We start from the raw sequence: 25,228 nt of genomic DNA, 5'->3' as shown, positions 1-25,228 counted from the left end.
CATTTAATAATTATAAATATTTTTTATTTAGTTAGTTCAGGTATTGATTAAAAATAATTTTATAGACATTTAAAATCAATTATTCTTAAAGTCGTTAACTATTGAAATAAAATGTAAAAAACTCCTTTATACAGATTTAAAAATGTGAAATATATTGGATCATACTTAAAAACTAACAAAAATTGATCAAAATCTATTTTAAACCCAATAAATGTGATTTTGAAAAGAAAAAAAATGTGTGTATTGGTAAGTTTTTTTTTTTCAAATTGTGCAAAAAAAAAAAAAAAAAAAAAACGTTACGGCCTTTACACCTTGCAACCACAACCGCGACCGTCACAACGACCGCCACCGCTTTTCGAAACCTTAAAAAGGAACCAATATTTTGGGATAATGAAAAATGAAATAAGAAACTGATATTTTGGGATAGATGAAGCACACATTTTATTTTGTGGTATGTATCATATGCTCATTAATGACGTTTGTGATCGTTGGTTATTGTGGGGATATATTTTCTGAGTACCAACACGTGGCAAGGTGACGCCGACGTGTCAGCCGAGGTGATCTCGGCAAGGCCGAGGTTATCTCCGAAGATATCGGAATCCGAGATAAGTGGATAAGGGACAAGAGTCCTAGAATGAAAAGGGAACTCAACCTAGATGAGGGACAAGAGTCCTAGAATGAGAGAAGACTTCAGTTTGTATTAAGATAAGACTCTTAGGGAGTTTATCCTAATCTTACTGGGAGTCCAAGATTAGCAGTAATCCTGAGTCCATAGAAGTTAGGCTTCTATTGGGATTAGGTTTATGTTGGCTATAAAAGAGAGGTACCCCCATGGGTCTAAGGTATGCTTTTGATACTCAAGCTTGTGAGTTTTAGCACTTGATTTGTCTTTGAGAGATACACTGACTTGATCGTCGAAGTGTCCCCAGGTGGACGAACCACCGCCAGAATCTTCTCTTTCTGTTGCAGGTCAGCCAGGTGCCATCTATTCTGCCGGTGCTCTCCAGCTGGTTACTAAGTGGGCAGTGTGGTCAGAAAATCACCCACGCAATTTGGCGCCGTCTGTGGGAAAGAAAGAAGAATAGATGGCCAATGACGGACAGAAGGATCAGATTAGAGACAACGCTCCTGCTGGGAGTCGGAGACCTATCGATCTCAACGTTGAAGAGGACAATAGCAACACAGAAACTCGTGACCAGAGTCACGGAGTGAAAGACGCCGGCCAGGAAGGTAACGCACCAAAGACAACAGATCGAAGCGGATACTACAACGAAGATGACCTCCAGGTATGGAAGGATAGATACTTGCGGAGGAACGAAGACCCTTCCAGAATGGATGCAAAGACAGGGGGCATGAGCGCTCCAAAGGAGATAATATTCAAGTATAGAAGAACTCATCCTGAGTGAGTAGATTCCGGATTCCAGATCCTGGATCCCGGATCCGAGAAGACATGATCTCAGCCTAGACAAGTAGGCCCGAGAAGACGAGAGCTCAACCTAAGTGAGCAGATCCTGAATTCCAGATCCTGGATCCTAGAAGACATAATCTCGGCCTAGATGAGTAGGTCCGAGAAGAGAAGAGCTCAACCTGAGTGAGCAGATCCAAGGTTCTAGCAGACAAGATCTCGGCACTTAAGTCCGAAAAGAGAAAAGCACAATGAGCAGATCTCAGATCCCAGAAGATAAAAAAGAAACACACAAGATCAGACTAAAGTTGGCCAGAATTGAGAAGTATGCTAGGGTCGAGGAGGACATGTCAGGAACAAAGGCGTCAGAACAAGAAAAGAGAAACGGCTCGTCGATGCGAGGCCGAAAATCAAACTCAGGTTGGAGCCAAGTAAGATCAATACAGAAACCAAGGCCGACAACCTCGGCTTGAATTCAATCTCGGCGACAAGGTCAAAGCTACATGTATGATGAGAACCCAAGTGGATTTTAAGTTCACACTGGGGGGCAGAGAGAAGAAGAATGCGTTTACCATTTGTTGAAATTTGTAGCAATTTACAAGTTGAAATTAAACCAAAGTAATGCTTAACGCTTGTTAAAATTTGTAGCAATTTACAAGTTGAAGTTAAACCGAGATAATTGTTTATCTTCACTTGTTGAAATTTGTAGCAATTTACAAGTTAAAGTTAAACCGAGATAATTGTTTATCTTTACTTGTTAAAATTTGTAGCAATTTACAAGTTGAAGTTAAGCCGATATATATTGTTTAACACTTGTGGAAATTTGTAGCAATTTACAAGTAGATCATTGTTTAGCACTTGTTATAACTTAAGAAAAGTTTACAAAGTTGAGATTAAACTAGTATATGTTTATCCTTGTTGAAATTTGTAAGCAACTTACAGGACAAGTACTTGCCGAAGTAAAACGTCAGGTGGCATAACCGAGGTGTGTCACCCCGAGAAGATTGCACAAAGAAAGAAAAGCACATAAGATATGCAAAATATTCTAAGTATAGAATCATGCGAGAGTAGTTAGAAGAAGATACAGACAGAATTCATGGTAATTGACACGCCCTCGCCATACAATATCATCTTGGGAAGGTCATGGCTGCATGCAATGGGGGTAGTTCCCTCAACATTGTAACAACTACTGCGGTTCCCAACAGAACATGGGATTGAAGAAGTCAGAGGGGATCAACTACAGGCGGAGAATTGCTCCATATCAGCAATGAAATCCACCTGCAGCATTCGAGAACCAGAGAAGGCAGAGATTGAAAACGAGGACATAAAGGTCCTAGATGATGTCGGCAAGGAGCCAGCCGAGAAAAATAAAGAGGCACCGAGGAAAATCCTCGCCCAGGAGGGGGATGAAGAACGCTTTTTTCTTCTCGGCTCAGGCTTAGCCGAAGAAGAAGAAAAGGAATTGAAAGCTTATTTGAGAGCAAACATTGAGATATTTGCTTGGACACCTTACGAAATGCCTGGCATTGACCCCGAGGTCACTTGCCACCAACTGAACGTCGACAGGTCGGCCAAACTTGTAATCCAACAAGCAAGAGGACCAACGCTGATACACGTCGAAGCAGTAGAGGAAGAAGTAGACAAACTTCCAGAGCCCAAGGCCATCCGAGAAGTCAATTACCCGACATAGCTATCAAATACAGTGAAAGAAGGAATGATAATCAAGGAGCAAGGAATGTTAACATCGGCTAACAACAGACATTTTTCAGAAGCAAAAAGGTTACATATGCAAAGAAAACAAAAGTACAAAGATGAAGACCCTAAGAACTAGGGACTAAGGCAAGAACGTCGGACTAATCTACTTCAACGATTGACGGTGGTTCAGCATTGACAGTCAGCTGGGAGAGCTTCTCTACCATTATCTCAGCAACAATTTCAAGAAGGGACGTGGTTCTAAGACTATGCAGAAAACAGAAACGAAAGCAAGAATCTGGAAATATAACAAGAAAAACAAGAAGAGAAAAATCAGAGTCCAGAAGATGACAAAGTTCAAAGAATAAAGCCAAGTACACAGGCACTAAGTAAGTATGTGAAGAACAAGAAAGTAATGAACCAGACATGATGCTAGCAACAGAAAGCGAATATGACAAGAACAGTTCCAGGCATTTTAGCAATAAAAAATCAAAAACTTGAAGACAGACGATAACAGAAGGCCACAAATGGCAAATAAACAGATTCAAAGTAAATCAGAAGAGTTATGAAAGATTGAGCTTAATAAAAAGTGAGAATTTATGAACCTATCAAATGAACGCCGATATGAAAATCGCCGGAGTCAAATAGATGACTGGAAGTCGGGAACCCACCGAAGAATGTGAGTGGAACAGTTACAAAGCTCTTGGAGTTTACGAATTAATGGAACAAGAACCTCGGCTAGGAGGTATGATCTCAAGCAACTTGGAAAGCATGAAACTTGATACTTGACAGAAGTGGACAGTAAAGTCCAGGGAACTTTGAGGTCGGCAAGTTTGATCTCGGACAAAGGGGCACAGATGAACGAACAGTGTAGGTTCCATCACCTCAGAATGCCGAGGTAATAGAACCTAGGGGGCAGTTGTGGGGATATATTTTCTTAGTACCAACACGTGGCAAGGTAACGCCGACGTGTCAGCCGAGGTGCCACGTGTCCTGGTCGTGGCGCCGAGGTGATCTCGGCAAGGCCGAGGTTATCTCCGAAGATATCAGAATTCGAGATAAGTGGATAAGGGACAAGAGTCATAGAATGAAAAGAGAACTCAACCTGGATGAGAGACAAGAGTCCTAGAATGAGAGAAGACTTCAGTTTGTATTAAGATAAGACTCTTAGAGAGTTTATCCTAATCTTACTGGGAGTCCAAGATTAGCAGTAATCCTGAGTCCATAGAAGTTAGGCTTCTATTGGGACTAGGTTTATGTTGGCAATAAAAGAGAGGTACCCCCATGGGTCTAAGGTATGCTTTTGATGCTCAAGCTTGTAAGTTTTAGCATTTGATTTATCTTTGAGAGATATACTGACTTGATCGTCGAAGTGCCCCCGGGTGGACGAACCACCGCCGGAATCTTCTCTTTCTGTTGCAGGTCAGCCAGGTGCCATCTATTCTACCGGTGCTCTCCAGCTGGTTACTAAGCGGGCAGTGTGGTCAGAAAATCACCCACACAGTTATGACTAATTGTAGTGTTAGTTATGACTTGATTATAACTCATTGTAGTGTTAGTTATGACTTATTTTGATGTTGACTATGAATTCTGATTATTATTTTAATTATAATCCAAACGATCTTTAATTATCTTATGTGATAATCATTTAGGAAGTGAGTGAACTTTTTGGTTATTTGGCTTTTTGGCTATTTTAGCCTGGGACTAAAAAGTCTCGTATGGAAAGGACTTTTAGCTTTTTCGTGAGAGAAAGAAAGTAATAATTATGGGTTGGATGTAATGTTTTGTCTTATTGAATTAAAAAACCTTCTTTTTTTTGTGTGTGAGATTATTTTAGTCAAAAAAGCCCAAACCATCCCTTCCCAAAGAAGCTCTATTCATTATATTTTTTTTAGTTATAATTAAAAAATGATTTAGTTATGATATTTGAGGGTGTGGATTCTAGAATGACTTATGCATAATCCAATATAAATATATACACACACATATATATATATATATATATATTTACACTTCATTTTTAATTTTGCATATATTTTTATAAATTAAAGTATGATGTAAATATTATTTCTCTTACAAAGCTAGTGTGAGAGAGAGAGAGACTATTTTAGAGTTTGAATATTATTTCCTATCTTATGATTCATATAATCTGAAAGGATACCAAGACACCAATTATATATAATTTTATTAATTGGAGAGAGTTTCTTTTTCTATGGTGGTTTGGATCCTAGTATAATGCTTGATGTTGCATTGATTGACTCAAATTTTAAGCTTTGGTGGGCTGTTAATTAATCTAGGTCAATTGTATAGTACAAAAGAGATTTTTAGCCTGTTTTTATTTAAGGTTAATTACACTTTTTATGTCAGCTTGATTTAAATTTTATTTTAATTTATATTTTAAATTAATTAATTTAGTCATTTCGTTTAAAATTAAATTGAAACTGAATTTAAAATATAAAAATTAAATTATTCCATTTGAAACAAAAGTGAAATTTAAATTAAATTATAAAAATAAAAAAAATGTAATTAATCCTTTTATTTATTTATTAAATGAGACAGTGATATGGGCAAAACTGAAAAGGTAGGTCAAACATTTATGGGTCAGGTGAATGCATGATGGATTGGTTGGTGGCTGTAACTTAAAATTTTGAGGGTTGTTTTGAGAAGGCAGTAAAAAGTTAGTTTTTTAATTTTTTTAGTTTTTTGGTGGCTTTTTTGGTTAAAAAAGTTGATATTTTTGTGATTTTTTTTTTGTGTAAAAAAGTTAAAAAGTTGACTTTTTACTAAGTTCTTAAATCAAATTTTGTTGGATTTTGTTAATCATTATTCTAAAATGCTAGTTAATTTATTAATTTATTTTATAAAAATATTTATTTTAAAAAATATATAATCATTTTAAACTTTATTAATTATTATCTTTAGAACACTTATCAACGTCGTCTTTTTTTAGTTTAAACTTCTTTTATTTTTACATGTGTTAGTCAATCGCGTTATGAGCTCTATTTCAATTCAGCCTTTCATTTGGAAATAGATTTTTTTTAAGTCTTTTTGTGCAATTTTTTTAAATAATATTAATTTTTTTTTTTAGCTTAAAAGTTAAAAGCACATAAATATTTTAAAAATTAAATAGAATCTTGATGTAAAATTTTGATCCCAAAAAAATAAATGTGTTGGATTTTTTTTTTAAAGCTCTATTTGGTTTTTTTTTTTTTTTAATTTCAAAAATTAGTTTGATCAAACAAAAATTCAAAAACATATTTATGATTTACTATTTTTTTGTGTTTATTTTTGTTAAACTAATTTCTATTTTTTTAAATAATAATTTCCAAAAACTCATCCAAATATGTTTGATTTCAATATCCCGAATCAGTTTTCTAAATTTTGTTTTAAAAATTAGAAATTAGTTTAACCAAAAAAATTCGAAAAGATGTTTTTAAAGTTTGAAAATTTATTTTTGCTCTTCAAAAATGTAAAATCATATAAAAATGATTAAAAAAATTATTTATTATATTTTTCACCAAATTAGTGTTTAATTTTTTTAAAAAAAAAAACAGTTTTTAAAAATCAAATCAAACAAATCAAGGAAATGCTTCGGTATGTAATGCACATCATATTATGTAAATTTATATTTAACTTATGTAATTTTATGATAGAATTTCATAAGATTTACATGAGAATTTTCCAAAGGTATTTAGGCCCCTGTTTGTTTTGATAGTGATTTGTGACCTATTATTTAGGCCTTGGAAAGAGAATTGGAATAGAGGAGGTAGGGATAGTATTAGAAAAATAATTCCAAGAACTAGAAATTTTTTATTTTATTTATTTTATTTTTTACATAATGGGCATTTTTTTGAATATTAATATTTAATTTTTTGTATTTTTTGTTAAGTAAAAATCATTGCTTTATTTGTTTTATTTTTTTAAATTTTTTTTTTTTACATATTGGGCTTTTTTTTAACATTAATGTTTAATATTTTTATATTTTTATTTATTTTATCATTTTATATAAAAATAATTTAATAATCCTTATTTTAACAACTATTTTTAAAATAAATATAATTTTATTTAACCTTCTTATTAACAATCTCCCCGCTATACTCCTATATCACTTAAACGCAACAGGAGAGATGTATTCCAACAAATTCTCACTTTTCTCCTTTGTATACACTTTTGAGTAATTATTGCATGAGCTTGACCTCATTGTAAGATTATCCATATGCGAACATGCCAACGTGCTCCACGCGTATCTCAGTGTGTGTGAGAGAGAGATAACAAACCGAAAAAAATTGATATTTTAATCATTAAATTCAATAAAAATAATATTTTAAATATTTTATGTATATTTATATTGCATTTAATAACTAAAATAATAAGATTTTTCTATCAATTTTACTTAATAAAAATAAATAAATAATTTAAATTGAAAATAAATTAAAAAATTAAGATTTAAATTGACAAAATTAAAAATTCAGGATTTATATTGTTACAAGTCTCAAACTCCAAGATTTTTTTTTTTTTCTGTAATTGTCCCTTTGTTTTTTCTTTGCTTCAAAACTTAAAGCCTGTTTGGATGGACCTTTTTTACTATCTTGTAGCCTATTTTACCAACAAATCCTTTGTTTGGATCAACCTTTCAGTTTTGATTTTGAAGTAAAATGCCCCCCCAAAAAAAAAGACTCATAAATTTTGAAAGTAAATTGGAAAACACCCATAAAACAAAAAACTAGAAGTCAATTAAAAAACAATGAAAAAATTGGTCAAAATGAAGTGAATGAACTACAAAACTAATACTAAAAAGTTAATTAAAAAACAGCATCCAAACGAGACCTTATAGCCATTTTGGACTTTGCTCATTTGACACCAACCTCACATGGGTCCCATTCAATATCTTTTTTTTTTCATTTTTTTTTTAAAAAAATATTTTTATTTTTATTAATCATAAACAACATGTCTACTCCACAGTCAGAACTTGCACAAAGTCAAATAAAAGCTAAATTGAATTTTTTGGGTCAAAGAACAACAGCCCATATTATAGCCCCCCAATATGGGCTTTTTTAATTTTAATTTGAATTTGACTATCCCACTAGGTTTTAGGGCTTCATAATAACTACTTGCACTAGCTATTGTTTTGTATTTACTCTTTCTTCCAAGTAATATGCCATGCCATGTCCCAAATGCTATGAGACCAGCACTGAGACATCGTCAAGATCAATTTTCAACATCATTTTTAAATAATTCACAATTTCTATTTTTTAAAATTTTTTTTAATCAATCAGCAAGAGAAATCAAGCGAGAGAGAGCTTCTTGAACTCACACCGCATGGAGAGAGAAAGAGGGACTACCTAACACAGTATCAAAAGGAAGAACTTACGAAGTTGAAAACCACAGGAACAAATCCAAAATGATAAAGCCCCAACTCAAATTACACTTGAGAACAAAACCATCTTGTATTTTCATGATTCTATATGGAACTTGACAGTAACAATAACCTTAACAGACTAGTACACCATAACATTCTACAGATAACCATACCCAGAATTTGCTTTAAAAACCCTAATCAGAATCTGGATCCCCATCCACAATATCAGGAAGTGATTCCATATCCGAGTCAACATCAAGTTGCTTGCTTCTCTCCAAATTCAATGTTGCCGTGGCAGTGCTTACAATTCCTGTTGCAAAGTCATCAGGCTTGGTTGCCAATTCACCCTCCACATGATCTGACACAATACCGTCTGCAATAACGCTGCTAGTACTGTCCCCTTGCTTAATGGGCTCTTGAAACTGGGGTGCTTCAACCATGATTTCGTCCCCTTTTCCTTCAACCCTATCGGACACTGGCTCTGGTCGACTTTCTTCAGGAACTCTAGTACTGAATGAATCAGCTACAAGAGGAATCTTCTCAGGTGATGGATCTCTACATGTTTCTGAAGGTTTTTCAGTACAACTTTTATCCTTTCCAGCATCGTTGGTCACTGGAATTTCAATCTCGTCGTCATTTGCCAGCCAACTTTCATACAGGTCATCATCACCCAAATTGGAATCGTCAGGTCCCTTTCCCATAGTGCTGGTTGAAAATGGGGTATTTTGTTTATGACCATACGAGTATACATCTGGGAATCTGCTGTTAATCCCATCAAAGGAGGTGTTGCTGGCAGATGATAGATCAATCAATGAAAGTGCCCTAGGATGTATGAGCACTTCCAAGGCCAAAAGAGCATGCGCACAAAATTCACCAAGCTTTGTTCCTGTTTCTCGCATGCCTGCAGACACCATGTTCAAGAACGGTGGGTTACAATAGCATAAAAAAAATGATCAAGGAAAAAAATGGCATGGATGATAAATGCTATTCAATGAAAACAATCAGCCACAAAAAAAGATGCTTTTTTAGTACTATGTAAAATTTAAGTTTGACAGAAGAAAGTTCAATGGAAGAATGCATGTGACAAACATGTGAGCAGCTCAGTACTTGGTGAGGGAGAGAGAGAGATGTAGCTTTTCCAGCATTCTATTTTCCATCACAAAATACCTACAGCAAATCTCCTATAGTGTCTACAGTGTCGTTGCCAGTGAAACAGGTTAAGGTTGGTGTTGTCCCAAGGACGGACACAAACACAAACATGGATATCAACACCGACAGCACAATTTCCTATAAATAGGATACAAACATGGCAGGGATACAGCAAAAGTTATTTTTATATGTTTATTTGCTATGTATATGAATATTAAATCTACAAACAACAAAAAATAATAAGAACCTAGAGGCTAAGTCCTACCACTATTATTGCTTAAGTGCATTCATCCACATCGACAACAGGAAAAAAAAAAAAAAAAAACTAAGGCTAATTCAACATGAAAATAACTCAATCTAAAAATTAAACTTTAATCAAAATAGAAAATACTATTTTATCAATCATAAACTATCAGCACTAGAAATTATGGATGCTACTAGTACAAGTAGAAGAAGACATGTTTTTTTATAACCATTACAATAAGAAAAATACTAATTCAGATGTAGTTTTCTCAGCATTCTATTTGCCATCATCCATTTTCAACCATACCCTGCTATGCAACAGAATACAAGTTGATTTTACACAAGGGCACAATTAAATCTCAAAATATCGTGAATAGATGAGAATGCAAAAAACATGCACATTCCTAAATAATGTGCATTTTCAGATCGGAGAATAAAATTTTAAATTTTCTAATAACAAAGATTACCTCTACGGAAAAGTTCAAGACCCTGGGCTAGATGTGGAGGGCGAAAGCGGGCAGGAGAAAGAAGAGATGCCAAGAGTGCACGTAAGGTTGCAAGCTGAAAATCTGCCCAAGTCAGGACAGGTTCACTGGAAAGAAAATTATGTTTTTCCTCCTTAGCCCATCCCCCTTTACAAGCATTTGTAGCTACAGTTATAAGAAGACAATCAATACTTGGTCGCCAACTCTCAGCTCCCAAAGCACCACCCTGTTACATATCTCATAGTTAATAAGATATTTCATTTTAGATCAGAGGAAAATTCATGATGGAAGAAAGGAAGATGATGACACACTAGTCATCTAAAAACCAATTATAAAGGGTTCCTTTACTGTAAGTCTGTAACAGCCAAGGGCAATCTGAAAGAATTGAGTTTGCCTACTTACTATATTTCTAATGAAACAGATCTTTTATCGTAAAATATGCCCAGTACAAAAAAACTGAAAGCATGCTTTTGTGAAATTAAAAAGATACTCCTACTAATTACATCTTAAACTACTGTTAAGAAGAGAGATTTCTAAGTTGACTCATGTGAGATGCTCAATAACTAAAGCAAAGAATGTTGAATTCTCTTTCAATGAGGGCTAACTTCCTTCTATATAATGAAATGCCAATGCCTTGAGAAGTAAAGTATTTACACCTTTATATTTATTTTTAATTTTTTTTACTACTTAAAATATTTATTAAATATTAAAATTTGGAATTTGAAATGCTTATGCCTTGAGGCTTAGGTCTCGCCTCACATCTTTCTTTTAGATGAAACAGAGGATATCTTGAAGGCTAAAAATTTAGAATGGGATTAAGAACAGATGCAAGAATAGTAGTGTATTGATCAAATACAAGACAGCCACAACTCAAATTGTGCAGCTTCATGATCTGACAGGATAACTTCATTCTTATCCAGACATAGATTGGCATAATAAAGTGCTAAGTTGATAACCCCAAAAACGTTAAAGGGAGTTAGAACAGAAATGCAAAAAATTTCTTAAAAAATTGGGTGATATCCCAGTACAGCTTTTGAGAGAAGACAATAATAACACAAAAGCAATAGCAGATTGTCAAGAGGCATATGTCAAAAGTGTGGTTAAAACACTATGATCTGCAAGGATGTATGCATACAGACTTTTCACACATACCACAGTCAGAAGTGCTTCTAATGCCTCTAGCGCAGCTATCTTAACTGATATTGGAGTTGGGTCTTTGGGCAGTCCCACTTCCAAATCAACTCTATCAGGTTGCTCTTCAAGAGAACCTGCTGTGCTTGCATGCTTCCTTTTTTTCTGGCAACGCTGCAGTAATACATCATTCGAGGCCTTTAAATATGCACTTGACGAAGAGGTTCCACCACCATCATAGGCAATAGAGTCCAAATCAACAGATGCATTGTCGATAACTTCCTTGGCAAGATAGACTGCTATGCCTGCAAGATATACACCCATGCTAATAAGTATCTACCAAAATTACTTCTAACGAGAAAGACAGTTAACCGGTAAAAAATTAGACTATCGTGAAAAAGCCCTGTGCAGAGGAAAAAGTTGGCTCATAGTAATAGGTAGCAATAAAACTCCAGACAAAGATACAAGAAAATAAACCTAGCAGATCCATGCAAAAGCACAAAAAATCCATTTTGACTTCAAAGATCAAAATGAAAAATATTCTGAGCTGGTGCCACTAACCAAGGATGCACAACTTAGCTACAAATGGTTCAAATGGGATACAAGATATTTTATTTTCCGCAGGTTCAGAAAATGAATAGGGATTGTGCTTCTTTCTTTTTCTTTTTCTTTTTTTTTTTAATGGCACCGGGGTGTCCGGATCAAAGCCCGAAGAATCCCTAGGGATGCATAGACCCTTGGTAAGGAGTTTCCTGCAAGTGCACCACAGTTAATTCAAGGGTTTTCCCTCAGCCTGATGGCCTCAAGGAATTGTTAGCATCTAAGAGGTTTCAATCCTTGAACCTTGGACTGAAATAGGGATTGTGCTTCTAGGTTTTGCTTCCTTAGCATCTGCAGGATGTCCAACAGCATCAAACTGGTAATAGCTATAAAAGGATGGTATCACTTGGGAGAGTAGAGAATTTTCAAAATACAGCAATTACAAGCTTGTAATTGTTGAGCAACTTGGGGAACTCTCGGTCCATATGTGGCAGATTCGAGCTGTCCACTACTCCATCTCCCCCACTGCTTGGAGTTACCCAGAATTTATCTTAAAAGCAGTATTTAGCTTCGAATAGTTAGGAAGGTAACTATGCATCCCGCTAGTAGGCTGCCCAAAAATATATAATTCAAATTTAACTAAATACAATCTGGTGCGCTTGTTTCACAAATACATAATATGAAATCTAATTTTGTCTTGGGGGTTAGGAGGCACTTAGATTAATTTTTCTTTCCCTTAAGAGAATGTGTAGTGTGTGATTGGGTGCACATATTAATCTTCAATATAGAACGACAACCAAATATGGACATAGTTATACAGCTGATACAAAATTGATAACATTAGCCAACAAATTTCAGATGGAATTTGTTGGCACAGAGAGAGAGAGAGAGAGAGAGAGAGATTTAAAAACTAAATGCTTACCAAGCCCCATGGACATAAGCAAAATCCTTATTATTGAGTAGACCTTTATCCTTAGATCTGGCAATACACATCTCTTGAAATACTCCGTTAAGAGTCGCACAATTTCTGCAGCATGCGGTAATAGTTGACTGCAAAATAAAAAATAGAACATTCACATAGTGTGCAACCATAACATATGAAAATATAGAGGAACAGGAAAGAAAATACAAGATTTTTTGAGATATAAGTTCACATGGTAGTAAAAACAGAAAATACAGAACACTAACGTATTTAATGATTTGGATAAATTAATCAAAATCATGCCCATGATATACTAGTATAAGCATAGATTCCACTAAGGTGAAAAGTAGAAGTCTAACAAAGTCATAAAATGAGGTTTGATTTACGTAACTTTCTGGTACAATGAAAAAAACAACTATAACAATTTTAAAAAAAACAAAGATCTTTAACAGTTGCACACCATAAATTGTAAAAGATAAAAAGTTGTGCAACATTTCTCACAGAATATTTCAGTAATTGCCTTTGTCAAAATTTAATCAAGTAACAATCATCATAGATAATTCAGTGTTGGTCAATGTTATTTTCACCTGCGTACACCCTTTATGACAGAACTGAGGAGTTCCAAGCTGTACAAATGCAAAATTGGAAGTTCCGAACAAATAAACTCTTGTTGCATGGCAGTCATGAAAGGAAATAAAGCTTGAGTCACGGAACCATCCACCATCAGCACTCTCCCAGCAAGGGCTACTAATGGGCGAATAGGTACTCTAACCTATCAGTAAAAAAACTAAATTGCTGAGAACACTAGCACAGTTACATCCATAATATTTCACTATTGACCAAGTCCAAAGTTACTGTTATAAAGTAGATCTGCCTCTTTTTGTTAACTGACAAAATTAACCCTAATAAAATGGCATTACCTGAACAGGATAAGAACTTGTAAGCATTGTACAACAGCAACGCATCAAGGTAGAGACACTGGACATCTGCAACCGCTCAGGTCTCTTTGTTCTCTGGTCCAAGGCTTCTCCTATTGTATGACTTCCTAAGGGAGGTGGGGGGTCTTTTCCTGGGGGAATTAATAGCCTCATAGCTTCATTATTTTTTGATTCTGCAATGAGTGAAACAAACCAATAAATTCCTACAAGTACCAGTAATATCACTTGTCAACATAGTTTTATAGCATACCTTCTTCTACACCTTGGAAAGCATCATTCAGGTGAACATTAATTGATAATAAAATCTTCTGCATCATCAATGACCAACTATCCTCATCTCCTCTAGATTTTGGAAGCAATGCTAAGCAATGACCGAGCTCCTAAACACAGAAAGCAAATAAGTGTGTATGCGTGCAACACTGCCTCTTATCACATGCCAGAGACTGCAATATCAAGCATTCAGAACTGCTCTCACCTGAAACATTTTAACACTGCATTTCCCTGACAAAATTTTTGAAACAACAGCAGCTTCAGCCTGCCAAAGGTATTGTATAGTCAACTCATCATGAATATGTTAGCAATCAACTGCAGTGACTTGAATGGCAACATAAAATTAGAGTCTAACCCAACAAAAAACAAATCTGATTGACTTATACAGAGAAAGTCACTATCACAGCCAAACTTTATTACGTTTCAATTCAAAGCATAAATTCAGTATAGCCATGGTAATACACAAGTCATGCCCATGACAACTGCTCTCCGGCTTTGACTTCTACATTTTGCCCTATGCTTCTAGATGAAGTGTTACTTTACCATTTCCATTATTGTCTTTAGATTTAACACAAACAAGACTAATTGCCAATATAGATGGCCATAGTAAAAGTACATGACAAATCACCGTAGTAGGGTAATATATAAATGCCCCTATTTGAATACATACATACATATATATATAAACATATTATGATAATTTAATTGGGAATCTTGAAATGATAACAGAAAACATACACTGTCGTAACATCGATGGATGGAAGATGGAAAGAAAGTTATAAATGTGCATAGCAAACAAACGGCTCCTTCCTGCACAAGTGATCACCACAGAAACATGTCATGATCTTGAAATTATGAAGCCAAATCACAAAATGTCATTAATGAAAACGAAAGTAATGGCCAAACAGAAAAAAAATCCTAGTGAAATGATCTTCTAACAAGGGTTGAAGAAGATAGATCACAAAATACTGCATGCATCTTACCTTGACCAAGCTCAAGAATGAGGCATGGAGAAGTAAGTGTGACCTTATCCTGTGTGTATGCATTCATACGTGTGTGTGTGCGCACACGTGAGAGAGAGAGGGGAAAATGCTTCACATCTTCCACAATTAACTTGTGCAACAAAGAGGGACACCTTAAATGCAAAGTGCATGCAATATGTCCTCATACAGATTAACTCAAACATTGCTTCTGTCTAATTTTTGAAAATAACTTTTTCTCTATTGATATCAATTAGACCCACGAGGCCTCCACTCATGTAGGCACCATTGAATTTATTAACACTCTGCATATGCAATAAGTTATGGCATTTTCCCAACACTAGCACCACCTCTTTAGCCAAAAAATTGGGGTTGTGTTTGGTTTTGGTTTTGAAATCAATTTTGAAAGATAAATTTTTGAAAAGAGTTTTCAAAATTTGAAAATTTATTTGGTTGTATATTTTGAAAATAACGTTTACAAAATTTGAGTTTTGTAGTTTGGGATGATTTGTAGTTTTTTTGTAGTTTAATAGATGGGTGTGACAGAAAAAGTAATTGATTGATGTGTAGGCTGTGAGAGAATGAGAGATGAGAGAAGAAAAAAATAGTTGATTGATGTGTAGGATGTGAAAGGAGAGAAGAGATACAAAAAGTGATTGAAAACATTTTTGAGAAAATAGTAAACCAAACAAATTTTGGGTTTTGACTCTCAAAAATTGATTTCAAAATCAAACCAAGCACACTCGGGTATTTGGTTCTGGCATGTTTTACTTTTCAGTCTCTGAATATACAATATTCCATGAAAAAGGGGAAAGTGCAATATATGTTCAGCAGTACCCTTCAGCAGCATTAATTGACATACTCCACATGTCATTTTGAGTTAGAATATCAATGATTGACTTGTTACATTCAGTAAAAGACATTTAATAACAAAGATAGATAATAGTATATGATTTTGGCATTTTCAACAAGTACAGTTTAATGGACACAGCAAGTGATAAGTCTCTGCGAATTTAATACTAACCCATACAGCCTCTGAGCTATCTTCATTCAACAGCTTCAAAACTGGTTGAACAAGTTTTACAGCCTGGGAGGTCGCATCTTTCTTTACTCTTGGAAATCTACCCAGCCTATTTTAGGAGGAAAAGCAAAAATATCAATAAGCATTGCTATATTACCAATAAACAAAGGCTTCAAGGCATACAGACAAATATGAAGAGTTGCAAGTTGATACTTGGCATTGCAAGCATAAGATTGAAAACCAATCACAAATGAAAAGGTACATTGGATTAGAATGTCTGTGTCATATTAGAAGCTATGCTCCAATTAAAAGAGAAGGAATAACAACATTTTCACAAATGGAAAACATCCACCAAGCTGTCCTACTATAAAAGACTACAAATAATAAAGCTAGACACAGTACAAATAGTAAGACCAGAAATGAAATTCTCCTGTGTAGACACAAAATTTTAAAATGAATTCCCTCAGTTCCGTTGAGCACATGCATGTTGTGATTGTGGCAATTACACTTAAATCCCTTCTTACATAGTCTGCTGCACCTATTTTACTCATCCTGTTCATCCAAACTCAATCCTGAATTAACACCAACAAGCATTGCCATGCATCATGCATGTGTAGCATCCCTCATCACAAATTTACATATTTTTGTAAAAGGGAAAAACTAAGCACAATAGCGATTATATAAGGTTAACGAAGAAACCAAACCTTGTGAACAGATCTGATAGTGAGGCACAAGAAGCCACTTTCACAAAATGAGAATCTGCCGGAGGCTGCTTTAAAAAAAATGCCATTAGATTTTCAAAACAAATTGCATACCTAGGAAGGGATTATTTCCACAACCCAAGGACTGCATCAGAGAAACCATATATGTGAGGTGGGGAAATGCTGTTGATGCAGCCCATTTGCCTGTGGAAATAGTGGAATTACAGTAATAAGCAATTTCTAAAAGTAAAACTTCTCAAATTTAGCTTAGAAGTATAATTCATATTCTATCATTAATTAAATTATAAAAGTCCCAACTCCTAAGGAAAGCAAAACTGGAATAAAGTAGCTAGAATTTTCCAGATTACGGATTCTTACCACCAAAAGCTATCAAATATTCATGAATTTTGTTTTTAGCAATATTAATGCAGATTAAGTTTCCTTACCTTTCAAGTAAAAGATAAAGATTTGAGTCTTGTTTTTTTTCTCAAAAGAGGCTGTTTGGAAACTTGAAGATGAACTTCCTCATATTGGCAAACAATAGGGAGCCCAAACTCTCGTGTGACAATTATAAATGTGAGCTATAAATGTTTATAACAAATAATACCACTCTCAATGGTGAAGAAAAATAATTCTGAAAATTGTGTTGTCTTCTACATAAGTAAATCAGTATACATCATTATTATCTATATTAGCAATCAAAATAACTTGTCAAGCATGAGTAAATTGAGCTCGGCATTAAATTGCAAACTCCCAAATTTAAACGACAATCATGCACCAGAGAACTACCTCGGATCATTTAATACTGAAGTACAATAAAGGATGAAACTAGTTTTTCTTTTTTGTCTATTTGAAATTATGAAATTAGTTTGAATACCTGAATATGCAATTGGAGCTTAGGGAGCCAAATAGAGTATGATGCCAGGAACCGTTCAGAACTGCATTCTTGACAAGTCACCCCTAATAAACATATTCCAGCCCAGCATTTATCTGGCTAAAACATATTCATGCAATCAAATAAATGAACTGTCAATTCACTATTCACACAATGTACTACTTGAATAAGACAATTTTATATATGCGTATACACACATAGACAGACATATATTTATGAAGGTATGTTGAAATTCATCATAATGTTTATGGTTACATAGACAGACATATATTGAAAACATATTTATGAAGGTATGTTGAAATTCATCATAACGTTTATGGTTATAACCATGGTTGTTAGAATCGTATGATTCACAAATAATACGATTCAATATGAGTTTAAAAAAAAACGATTTAAATCGTTCTGTTGAATCGGAAATTGAGTAAATTGTACAATTCACTGCAATTCAGTTCTATTTCTATTTTTGTTTGCATAATGCATGAAACATCATGATGTTCACTAAACTATAAAGATATATAAAAGAGATTAATTAATTATATTGATATTCGTGATTTTATATATGTATATACATATATACAATTTAGTCATATTGACAATTTACTTTATTTTAAACAATGTATGTATTTTTATATGTATATAAATAAATATATAGAATTATATATCATATCAAATAAAAATAATCTTAGGATTCCCAATTCGATAAAATTTGTGATTCACTATTTTAGCAAAACGAGCTATATATATATGTGTGTGTGTGGGGGTTTATGTATAAATGAACAGAAATTCACCATGTTGCAACATATTCATGTAATCAAATAAATTAACTGTCAATTCACTATTCACACAAATGTATATATTGGTAAACATTTATGAGAAATTCATTCATTCAAGTATATGTATGTATATACATTGATTAGAATTACAGTAAGTGTATAGATGAATAGAAATTCACCATGTTGCTAGAGGCGAGCATCAAAACGCGATTGACCCATGAATCGACTGCAGCTTTCCAGCTTTCAACGACCTTTGGATCAGTCGAATCTGCGGTGAGAGATTCAGATAACAGTCTGTGAGTTTTAACCATAGACACAACGTGAGACAGCTCCGAAGGGCCCTTGAGTGGATGCTTCTCATCAGGCATGTGTTCTCTGATTAGGGTTCGGAGCAATCGGGGCTTCAGAGCAATGTCGTGCATATTGCGAATGTGATCGAAAGCCGCCATTGATATGTGCTCTCGAGTTCTGATTCTCAGAGTTGCAGAGAAAGAGAGGTTTGAGTTTTCAGACTGTGTGCTTTAGGGTTTTTCTGTTAAACCCTGAATTTGAATTTACTGATCAGGCCTAATATTAGATTAAATACCATTCGGACCCCTGACTGTTTCAAAATTACGTAAAAAAAGCCCTGTGTCTTGATTCATTATCAAAATTGAAAGTAACAAATTCTTATCAAAATTGAAAGTAACAAATTCACAATGGCTTAAATCTATAAGCCACCACCAAATAAATGCGTTAAATTTTGAAGGGAAAAAAAAGGGTAACCTTTAATTTACAAGAGATTAATATATTTTTGTCAAATTTTTAAGGGTAAATTATAAATATATCTCTTAAAATTTACTTAAAATATGATTTGTTTCCTATTCTCTGAAATTTTTAATTTCATAATAAATGACATCTTTTATTAATAAATTATCAAATCAATTAATAGTTTTTAATGACATCAAAAATTTATTTCAATTAATAATTCAGTAATTTTATCATTGGGTAGGAGATCAGTTGAGAATTTTAATTTTTTAATTAATTTTATTATATAAAAAATTCTAATCAGAGAGTATTTATAATTTTTCAAATCACATAGCACAATCTATATTTTGAACAAATCTCAAATAGGATATTTATACTTTACCCAAGTTTTAACAAGGGTTATCAATTAAATTATAATTTGACACAATACAAAAATTAAAAAATAAATAATTTGATTCATATAAGATATTATAATAAAATTCAATAAAATATAGCACTCTAATCTTGTTGGGCAAAATGCCTGGTAACATTACACAAAAACTTATTATCTTTATTTTGCATAACTAGTTTACCTAGTGTATATTTCAATAATATTTTTTATTTTAACTACTCAATTAAATTAATTTAACTAATTTAAAAAAAAATTAATATAACATAATAATTTGTTTATTTATGACATGCTACATGAAAGTGTTGACATAATATTTGCAATTTTTTAAAATATATTATTAAATTATTTTTAAAACAATACGTTTACATGATTATATTCTTAAATATAGGGAGATTATTTAAGGGGCATTTACATACAAGTCTCATTTTGTGAACTTGTAATCCATTAAGTCTTAGATGAAATTATCTGCTCCTTCAAGTTCCATTAATTTTTAATAGACTAATTTATGCTTCCAAGACCTCCTCCATAGCTGCCAAACAGCCATTGCTGTCTTCATATCTCTCTCTCTCTCTTTACAATTGCAATTCGAAATTCCACGCAACTTCAATTCGATGGACATGGGTGATTCAAGTTCACAAGGGTAATTTGGGTCTTGATTCATTGTTGATTGAAGCTCGATCAATCAATTTCGCAAGTCACTCTTCGACTTCAAATTTGGATTTCAGTTTGAGATTACGACTTCTGCCCTTGAATTCATCCGCGACTCGCATCGAATCAATTTCGAATCTGGGTTTTGTTCACTTGCAATAAAAATCATACTTGGGTTGTTCTGGACTCGATTCACTGAAATCAACAGATGGTTTCAATTTGTGCTCTGAGTTCGCAACTCAAGGAATCCAAATCTGGATCCATTTCAGATCGCCCGTGAAGCCTACTCAAGTTCCCCCCAATCGAACCAAGAACAGGTCAAGAAGTACCTAGGTCACACCAGGGCTTCGAATCGAACCCCAAATTGCAACCTTCTAAGTCAAAAATTTCACCAGATTTGAAATCATAACTCTATGAACTCGACTACATTATTTTTCGAAGTAGATTTCTTAAATTTCTTGATGCGAAAGTCCTCTCAGTTCTTAAAATGAGGTCTGAAATCCAGATTTAGAGTAAGAAATCGATTTCCAGATTTAAATTCTACAATCGCAACACAAAGCAAGCCACGACCCACAATTGCAAACTCTCTGTTAAACTAGAGTCACTGTGTAAAGGCAGAACCAGGTACTCAGATACAAGACATTGCATTATACTCTTAAGCTGAGTCTCTTTTTTGAAATTGAGAACATTTTCCGTTTATAATATTCCCAATTTTAATTATGAAAAAAAAAAAACTCAATTCAGCAAACTGATGTGTCAAGTTTGTAGAATTATCTTTCTTTTCAATCCCATACTTTTCTTAGAAGCCAAACAGGCTGTGATTAAGCAAGAAGAAAACACATACCTCAGGACTTGATGTGGTTTGCTTCTACGTCATATTGAGCTTCAATTTCTCCAAAGTCACCGCACCAAAAGCACCGTACTCTCTCTTTATAATCGGACCCAACATCGCAGACGATGACGACGGCAATTCAGACAGTGGCAATGCTCTGAAAAATAAGAAGGGCATAGATGGTGTCCCAGGTATTAAATTTAACTTCATCATTAGCACTTATTGATTCTTCTGAATTCTGATTTGAAATTACGAACATTCTCAGTTTATAATATTCTCAATTTTAATCATGAAAAAAATTAAGAAATTTCTCGAAACTGATAATATCCTCAGTTCATACTAGGAAAAAAATTTTGAAAAATTTCTTAGTTTTGATAATTATATACTAAAATCATTCTCTATTTTGAAAATTGAGAACATTCTCAGTTTTGGCGTAACCTGTAAATGGGACTTATTGGTTCAAAAACTTTTTGACAGAACCTAAGCTACTACCAAATATGTAGATAGGACTTTTAGGTAATTAATCCATTATATAAACATGATTATATTCTTAAATAGAGGAAGATTATTTAAACCATAACTCCGGAGGATTGATTGATGGATGAGGGGAATGAGTAGTAGGCAGAATAATTTGCCTAGCTTCCAATGAGTAGCTACATGGAGATAGGGGTGTAAATTTGGCCCGATCCGACCCATATCAGGTCTCGCGGGTTTCAACTCGGATCGACTCACGAGCCAAAAAATTAGGCCAAAGCCCAGACCCAGGGATACTCGGGCCTTCAGCAGGGCAGTGGGCCTGGGCCTATGTCGAGCTTGGGTGGGCCTGAACAAATTTTTTCTTTTTAAAAAAAAAAAAAATTCTACAAAAATTTTATTAATTTTCACTATAAAATGCACTAAACCTCGGGCGAGACAGGCCTCGAGTGTCATGACCCAAACCTACCCCTATGGATTTAGTATCGTAACCGGCCAGTAATCATTGGATTACCAAAGGCCTCTTAATAGAATATCATATAGTTAGGGGCTACGAGAGCAAATATACAGAATATATGAGGTCTAATGAGCTGTAATGACATACATGGGACAGATAGACAAATAATTTAAAACTTTTAAAAACTTGCGAGCGAAGTGAAAAAATATAGTATTTACACATCACTCCATGAACATATAAACAGAAATCTTGCCCGCACTTAAAAAGAGCAAAGTCTAGTACACCACAAAAACAGCCACTAAATTTGTTTCCATCCAGAACCTCCTCGGGAGTTACAAATATTGGCTGACAAAAACTGAAACATAGGCCGTCAACTTTGGGCCTGGTCACATGCCTGCTCACCTACATACATAATATAAATAGTGAACTAGAGCCCAGTGAATAATAACGGAGTAAAGGGTTTTAATGAATAATGTCCATACAGATTCATAACAGATTCATATTCATATTCATATTCTTGCTCAGATCATATACAGAAATCAGAGTTCATGCTTAATCATACGTAGTACATCTATTAGAGCTAACAGAACAGATATAGAACAAATGCAAAACATATGATGGTTATGAATAACCAGTTCCATAAAGGAACCTCCGGATCCAGGTAACAGAGAATATACATGCTGAACTCCATGATGGAGTCTCCGGTGCGAGTAACAGATGACAGATATAATAAGTTCCATAATGGAACCTCTGATACCGGGTAACAGCTAACAGATATCACATAATGCTAAGAATGCCACGAATACATTGTCAGAAATTGGACAATCATTCATTGTACAGAACATATCATTTCAGAAAATAGATCTGAATTCATCATACAGAAAATAAATAAAGTTGAACATAGTTTTACTAAGTTATTACTCACAATTAAGAGACGGCTCTAAGTAGACGAGTTGTCACGACCCAAACCCGGTACCCAAAGTCTCTGCGTCGTAACAAGATAAAAATAATGTAATTCGGATAATTCTGTAGTCACAGCGCAAGCGGATAAATTAAATAAATTAAAATAAATAACTGGGTACTAACTGTTTATTTAAAAGGAACTAAAACATAGTTACTTGAACTTCATTGTACTACAAGAGTCTAATAATAAAAGATAGAAAATAAAATAACATAGCGATTCATTTTTCATCTTGATCCCGCTAAATTTCGTCACCTGAAAGGGGTAACAGCTATAAACACATAGCAGAGTGAGAAATATCATACTATGAGTGTAGGGGCACAAAATGGCCATGGATATTTATTTAAGCTAAAACATTAACATAAATTGGGTTGAGTTGAATACACAAATTAATTAAGTGTCAGAAACTGAAATAATCACTGTAACTACGGTACATCACTAAAGTAACAATCACTACAGAGGTCAATGGATCCATGACAACACTGGACCACAAAGTGGTCAAACACTAGCCAATGATTATTTTAAGTCCCCCATAGCATGAAACTCCCGTGGTGGTACTCACAAAACATATTTTCATATAAGGTCATAGCCAAATATTCTTTAAAAGTAAAACGAACATATCCATGGGTTTCACTTTTAAACAAATAGGGTTCAGAAATAAAACCACGTAGCTGAAACTTTTATAAAACATAACTTTTATTAATATATTAATAAAACATAAATTATATAAAATAGATTTTGGTAAGTCAAAACATAAGTAAAAATACTTTTTGGTAACTCAAGGTATAATATAACTCACCTTAAATTAATTCATTTATCCTTTCTTTCCACCACCACTCAAGATGCTCACCCGTGCGTCCTCTTATCTACTTTCTATTTTTTTCTTTCCGTTGCCTTAAACATGCCACTCTTTCCCATTTATAGGGAAGTAAATCGTGGGTAGCAAGTCACAGATAGTTCCGAAATTTTGACACGTGTAAAACTTGCTATTTACTTCGGTCCACCCTTATCCATTTTATTAATTAACTTGTTTGAATTCTATCTTTTTACTTGACCATTGACTAATCCATCTTCTTAGGACTTAGCAATATTTTGACCATTTGACCATTTTTTTTAATTTAAAAGTTATTACCTTCTTTGGTAATTCAAGATGACTTCTAAAACTTACGTGTAATGATAAGTTAGGTTCATGTCTAAAAACCTCACTACCCAACTATAAATCACCACTTACCACTTACTAAAATATTTAATGTGTAATATTTCACAACGTATTTATTTAACCATAAAATTCTCAATCTCCTAAATTATACATTTATTTATTATTATTATCGTCACTACATGTATTTATATATATATATATATATATACTTATTTTGTTATTATTATTATTATTATTATTTATTTTATCGTAATGTTAAATTTAAAACATTCAGGTGTCACACGAGTAGAGTAGGTAATTCACTTAACTTGTGGCGCGTGACCTACAGAATATGACAGATACATATATTGAAACACACGTTCGAATTGTGCATAACTTATTTCATTTGTTCTTAGTGTGTTTCTACCCTTATTCTTATTATGGAGTCTTAACCATGGACTAGGAATGCCTAGAATGGAATGAGGATGCAAAAATTGCTTTAGAAAATATTTTTCAAAACTTGCTGAAAACAAGGTCCACACTCGAGCGTGGCTTTCCTCGCTCAAGCGGACATGCAAAACGTGAGGGTTCGCTCGAGCGTGACTTCCTTAGCTCGAGCGGATTGTAAACTCTGAAAAAGTACTGGTTACTTATTTTTCATGCTCAACAGACGCTCGATCTCCGCTCGAGCATGAGACTCAGGCCCTCGCTCGATCGTGACTTCTGTCGCTCGAGCGTATTGCAAAACATGTGAACTTCTGGATATATGCATTTCACGCTCAAGCGGGTATCATGTCGTTCGAACGGAAGTGCACGCATTCAGAGTGCTTCGCTCGAGCATGAACTCCTACGCTCGAGCGTAGATTCAAATTCTGGAATTTCCAGATTTGATCTCCAAGCTTCAAACTCAAACTAAACACTTCAAAACTCATCCTCTTAGGCCAAAGTTCTGGAAAACATTTAGAAACTCACAAAATATCATGTTTTGAAGATCATTTTGTGAAATCAAGGCCCAAAAGCATGTCAATTGTTCAAAAATTCAACTTAAACTCTATGGATGTTTCATGAACATAACA

At 34.1% G+C, this 25,228-nt stretch overlaps 1 protein-coding gene across 2 annotated transcripts; it reads right to left on the bottom strand.

Moving 5' to 3' along the window:
• Window positions 1-8,499: 8,499 nt before the first annotated feature.
• On the bottom strand, window positions 8,500-19,049 carry LOC114283019 (proline-, glutamic acid/leucine-rich protein). Of its 2 annotated transcripts, none has more exons than XM_028225816.2 (13): window positions 18,684-19,049; window positions 17,714-17,830; window positions 16,840-16,904; window positions 16,139-16,244; window positions 14,873-14,944; window positions 14,340-14,399; window positions 14,115-14,244; window positions 13,847-14,037; window positions 13,514-13,698; window positions 12,927-13,054; window positions 11,486-11,769; window positions 10,316-10,559; window positions 8,500-9,357 (listed from the first exon to the last, which is right to left on the bottom strand). In XM_028225816.2, exons 1-13 carry the CDS (start codon window positions 18,951-18,953, stop codon window positions 8,651-8,653), a joined length of 2,559 nt encoding a protein of 852 aa, XP_028081617.2. In that variant the 5' UTR covers window positions 18,954-19,049; the 3' UTR covers window positions 8,500-8,650. The 2 variants fall into 2 exon arrangements, with proteins under 2 accessions (XP_028081617.2, XP_028081618.2); XM_028225817.2 differs by having other exon boundaries at window positions 16,840-17,040; window positions 17,714-17,826; window positions 18,684-18,822.
• Between the last annotated feature and the right edge of the window lie 6,179 nt (window positions 19,050-25,228).

Source organism: Camellia sinensis, chromosome 1 (genome assembly GCF_055761805.1).
Source record: "Camellia sinensis isolate YWXY chromosome 1, ASM5576180v1, whole genome shotgun sequence".
Classification (NCBI taxonomy): Eukaryota; Viridiplantae; Streptophyta; class Magnoliopsida; order Ericales; family Theaceae; genus Camellia; species Camellia sinensis.
Note: the sequence above shows the minus strand (reverse complement) of the source record. Positions and strands in the feature narration are given on the sequence as shown.

Coding starts and splice junctions, on each gene's coding strand:
- LOC114283019 (XM_028225816.2), bottom strand. CDS start 18,953: ATGGCGGCTTTCGATCACATTCGCAATATGCACGACATTGCTCTGAAG. Junction 11,770..12,926: donor GCTTATGTCCATGGGGCTTG/GTAAGCATTTAG, acceptor TATATCTTGCAG/GCATAGCAGTCTATCTTGCC. Junction 9,358..10,315: donor TCTTGAACTTTTCCGTAGAG/GTAATCTTTGTT, acceptor TGGTGTCTGCAG/GCATGCGAGAAACAGGAACA.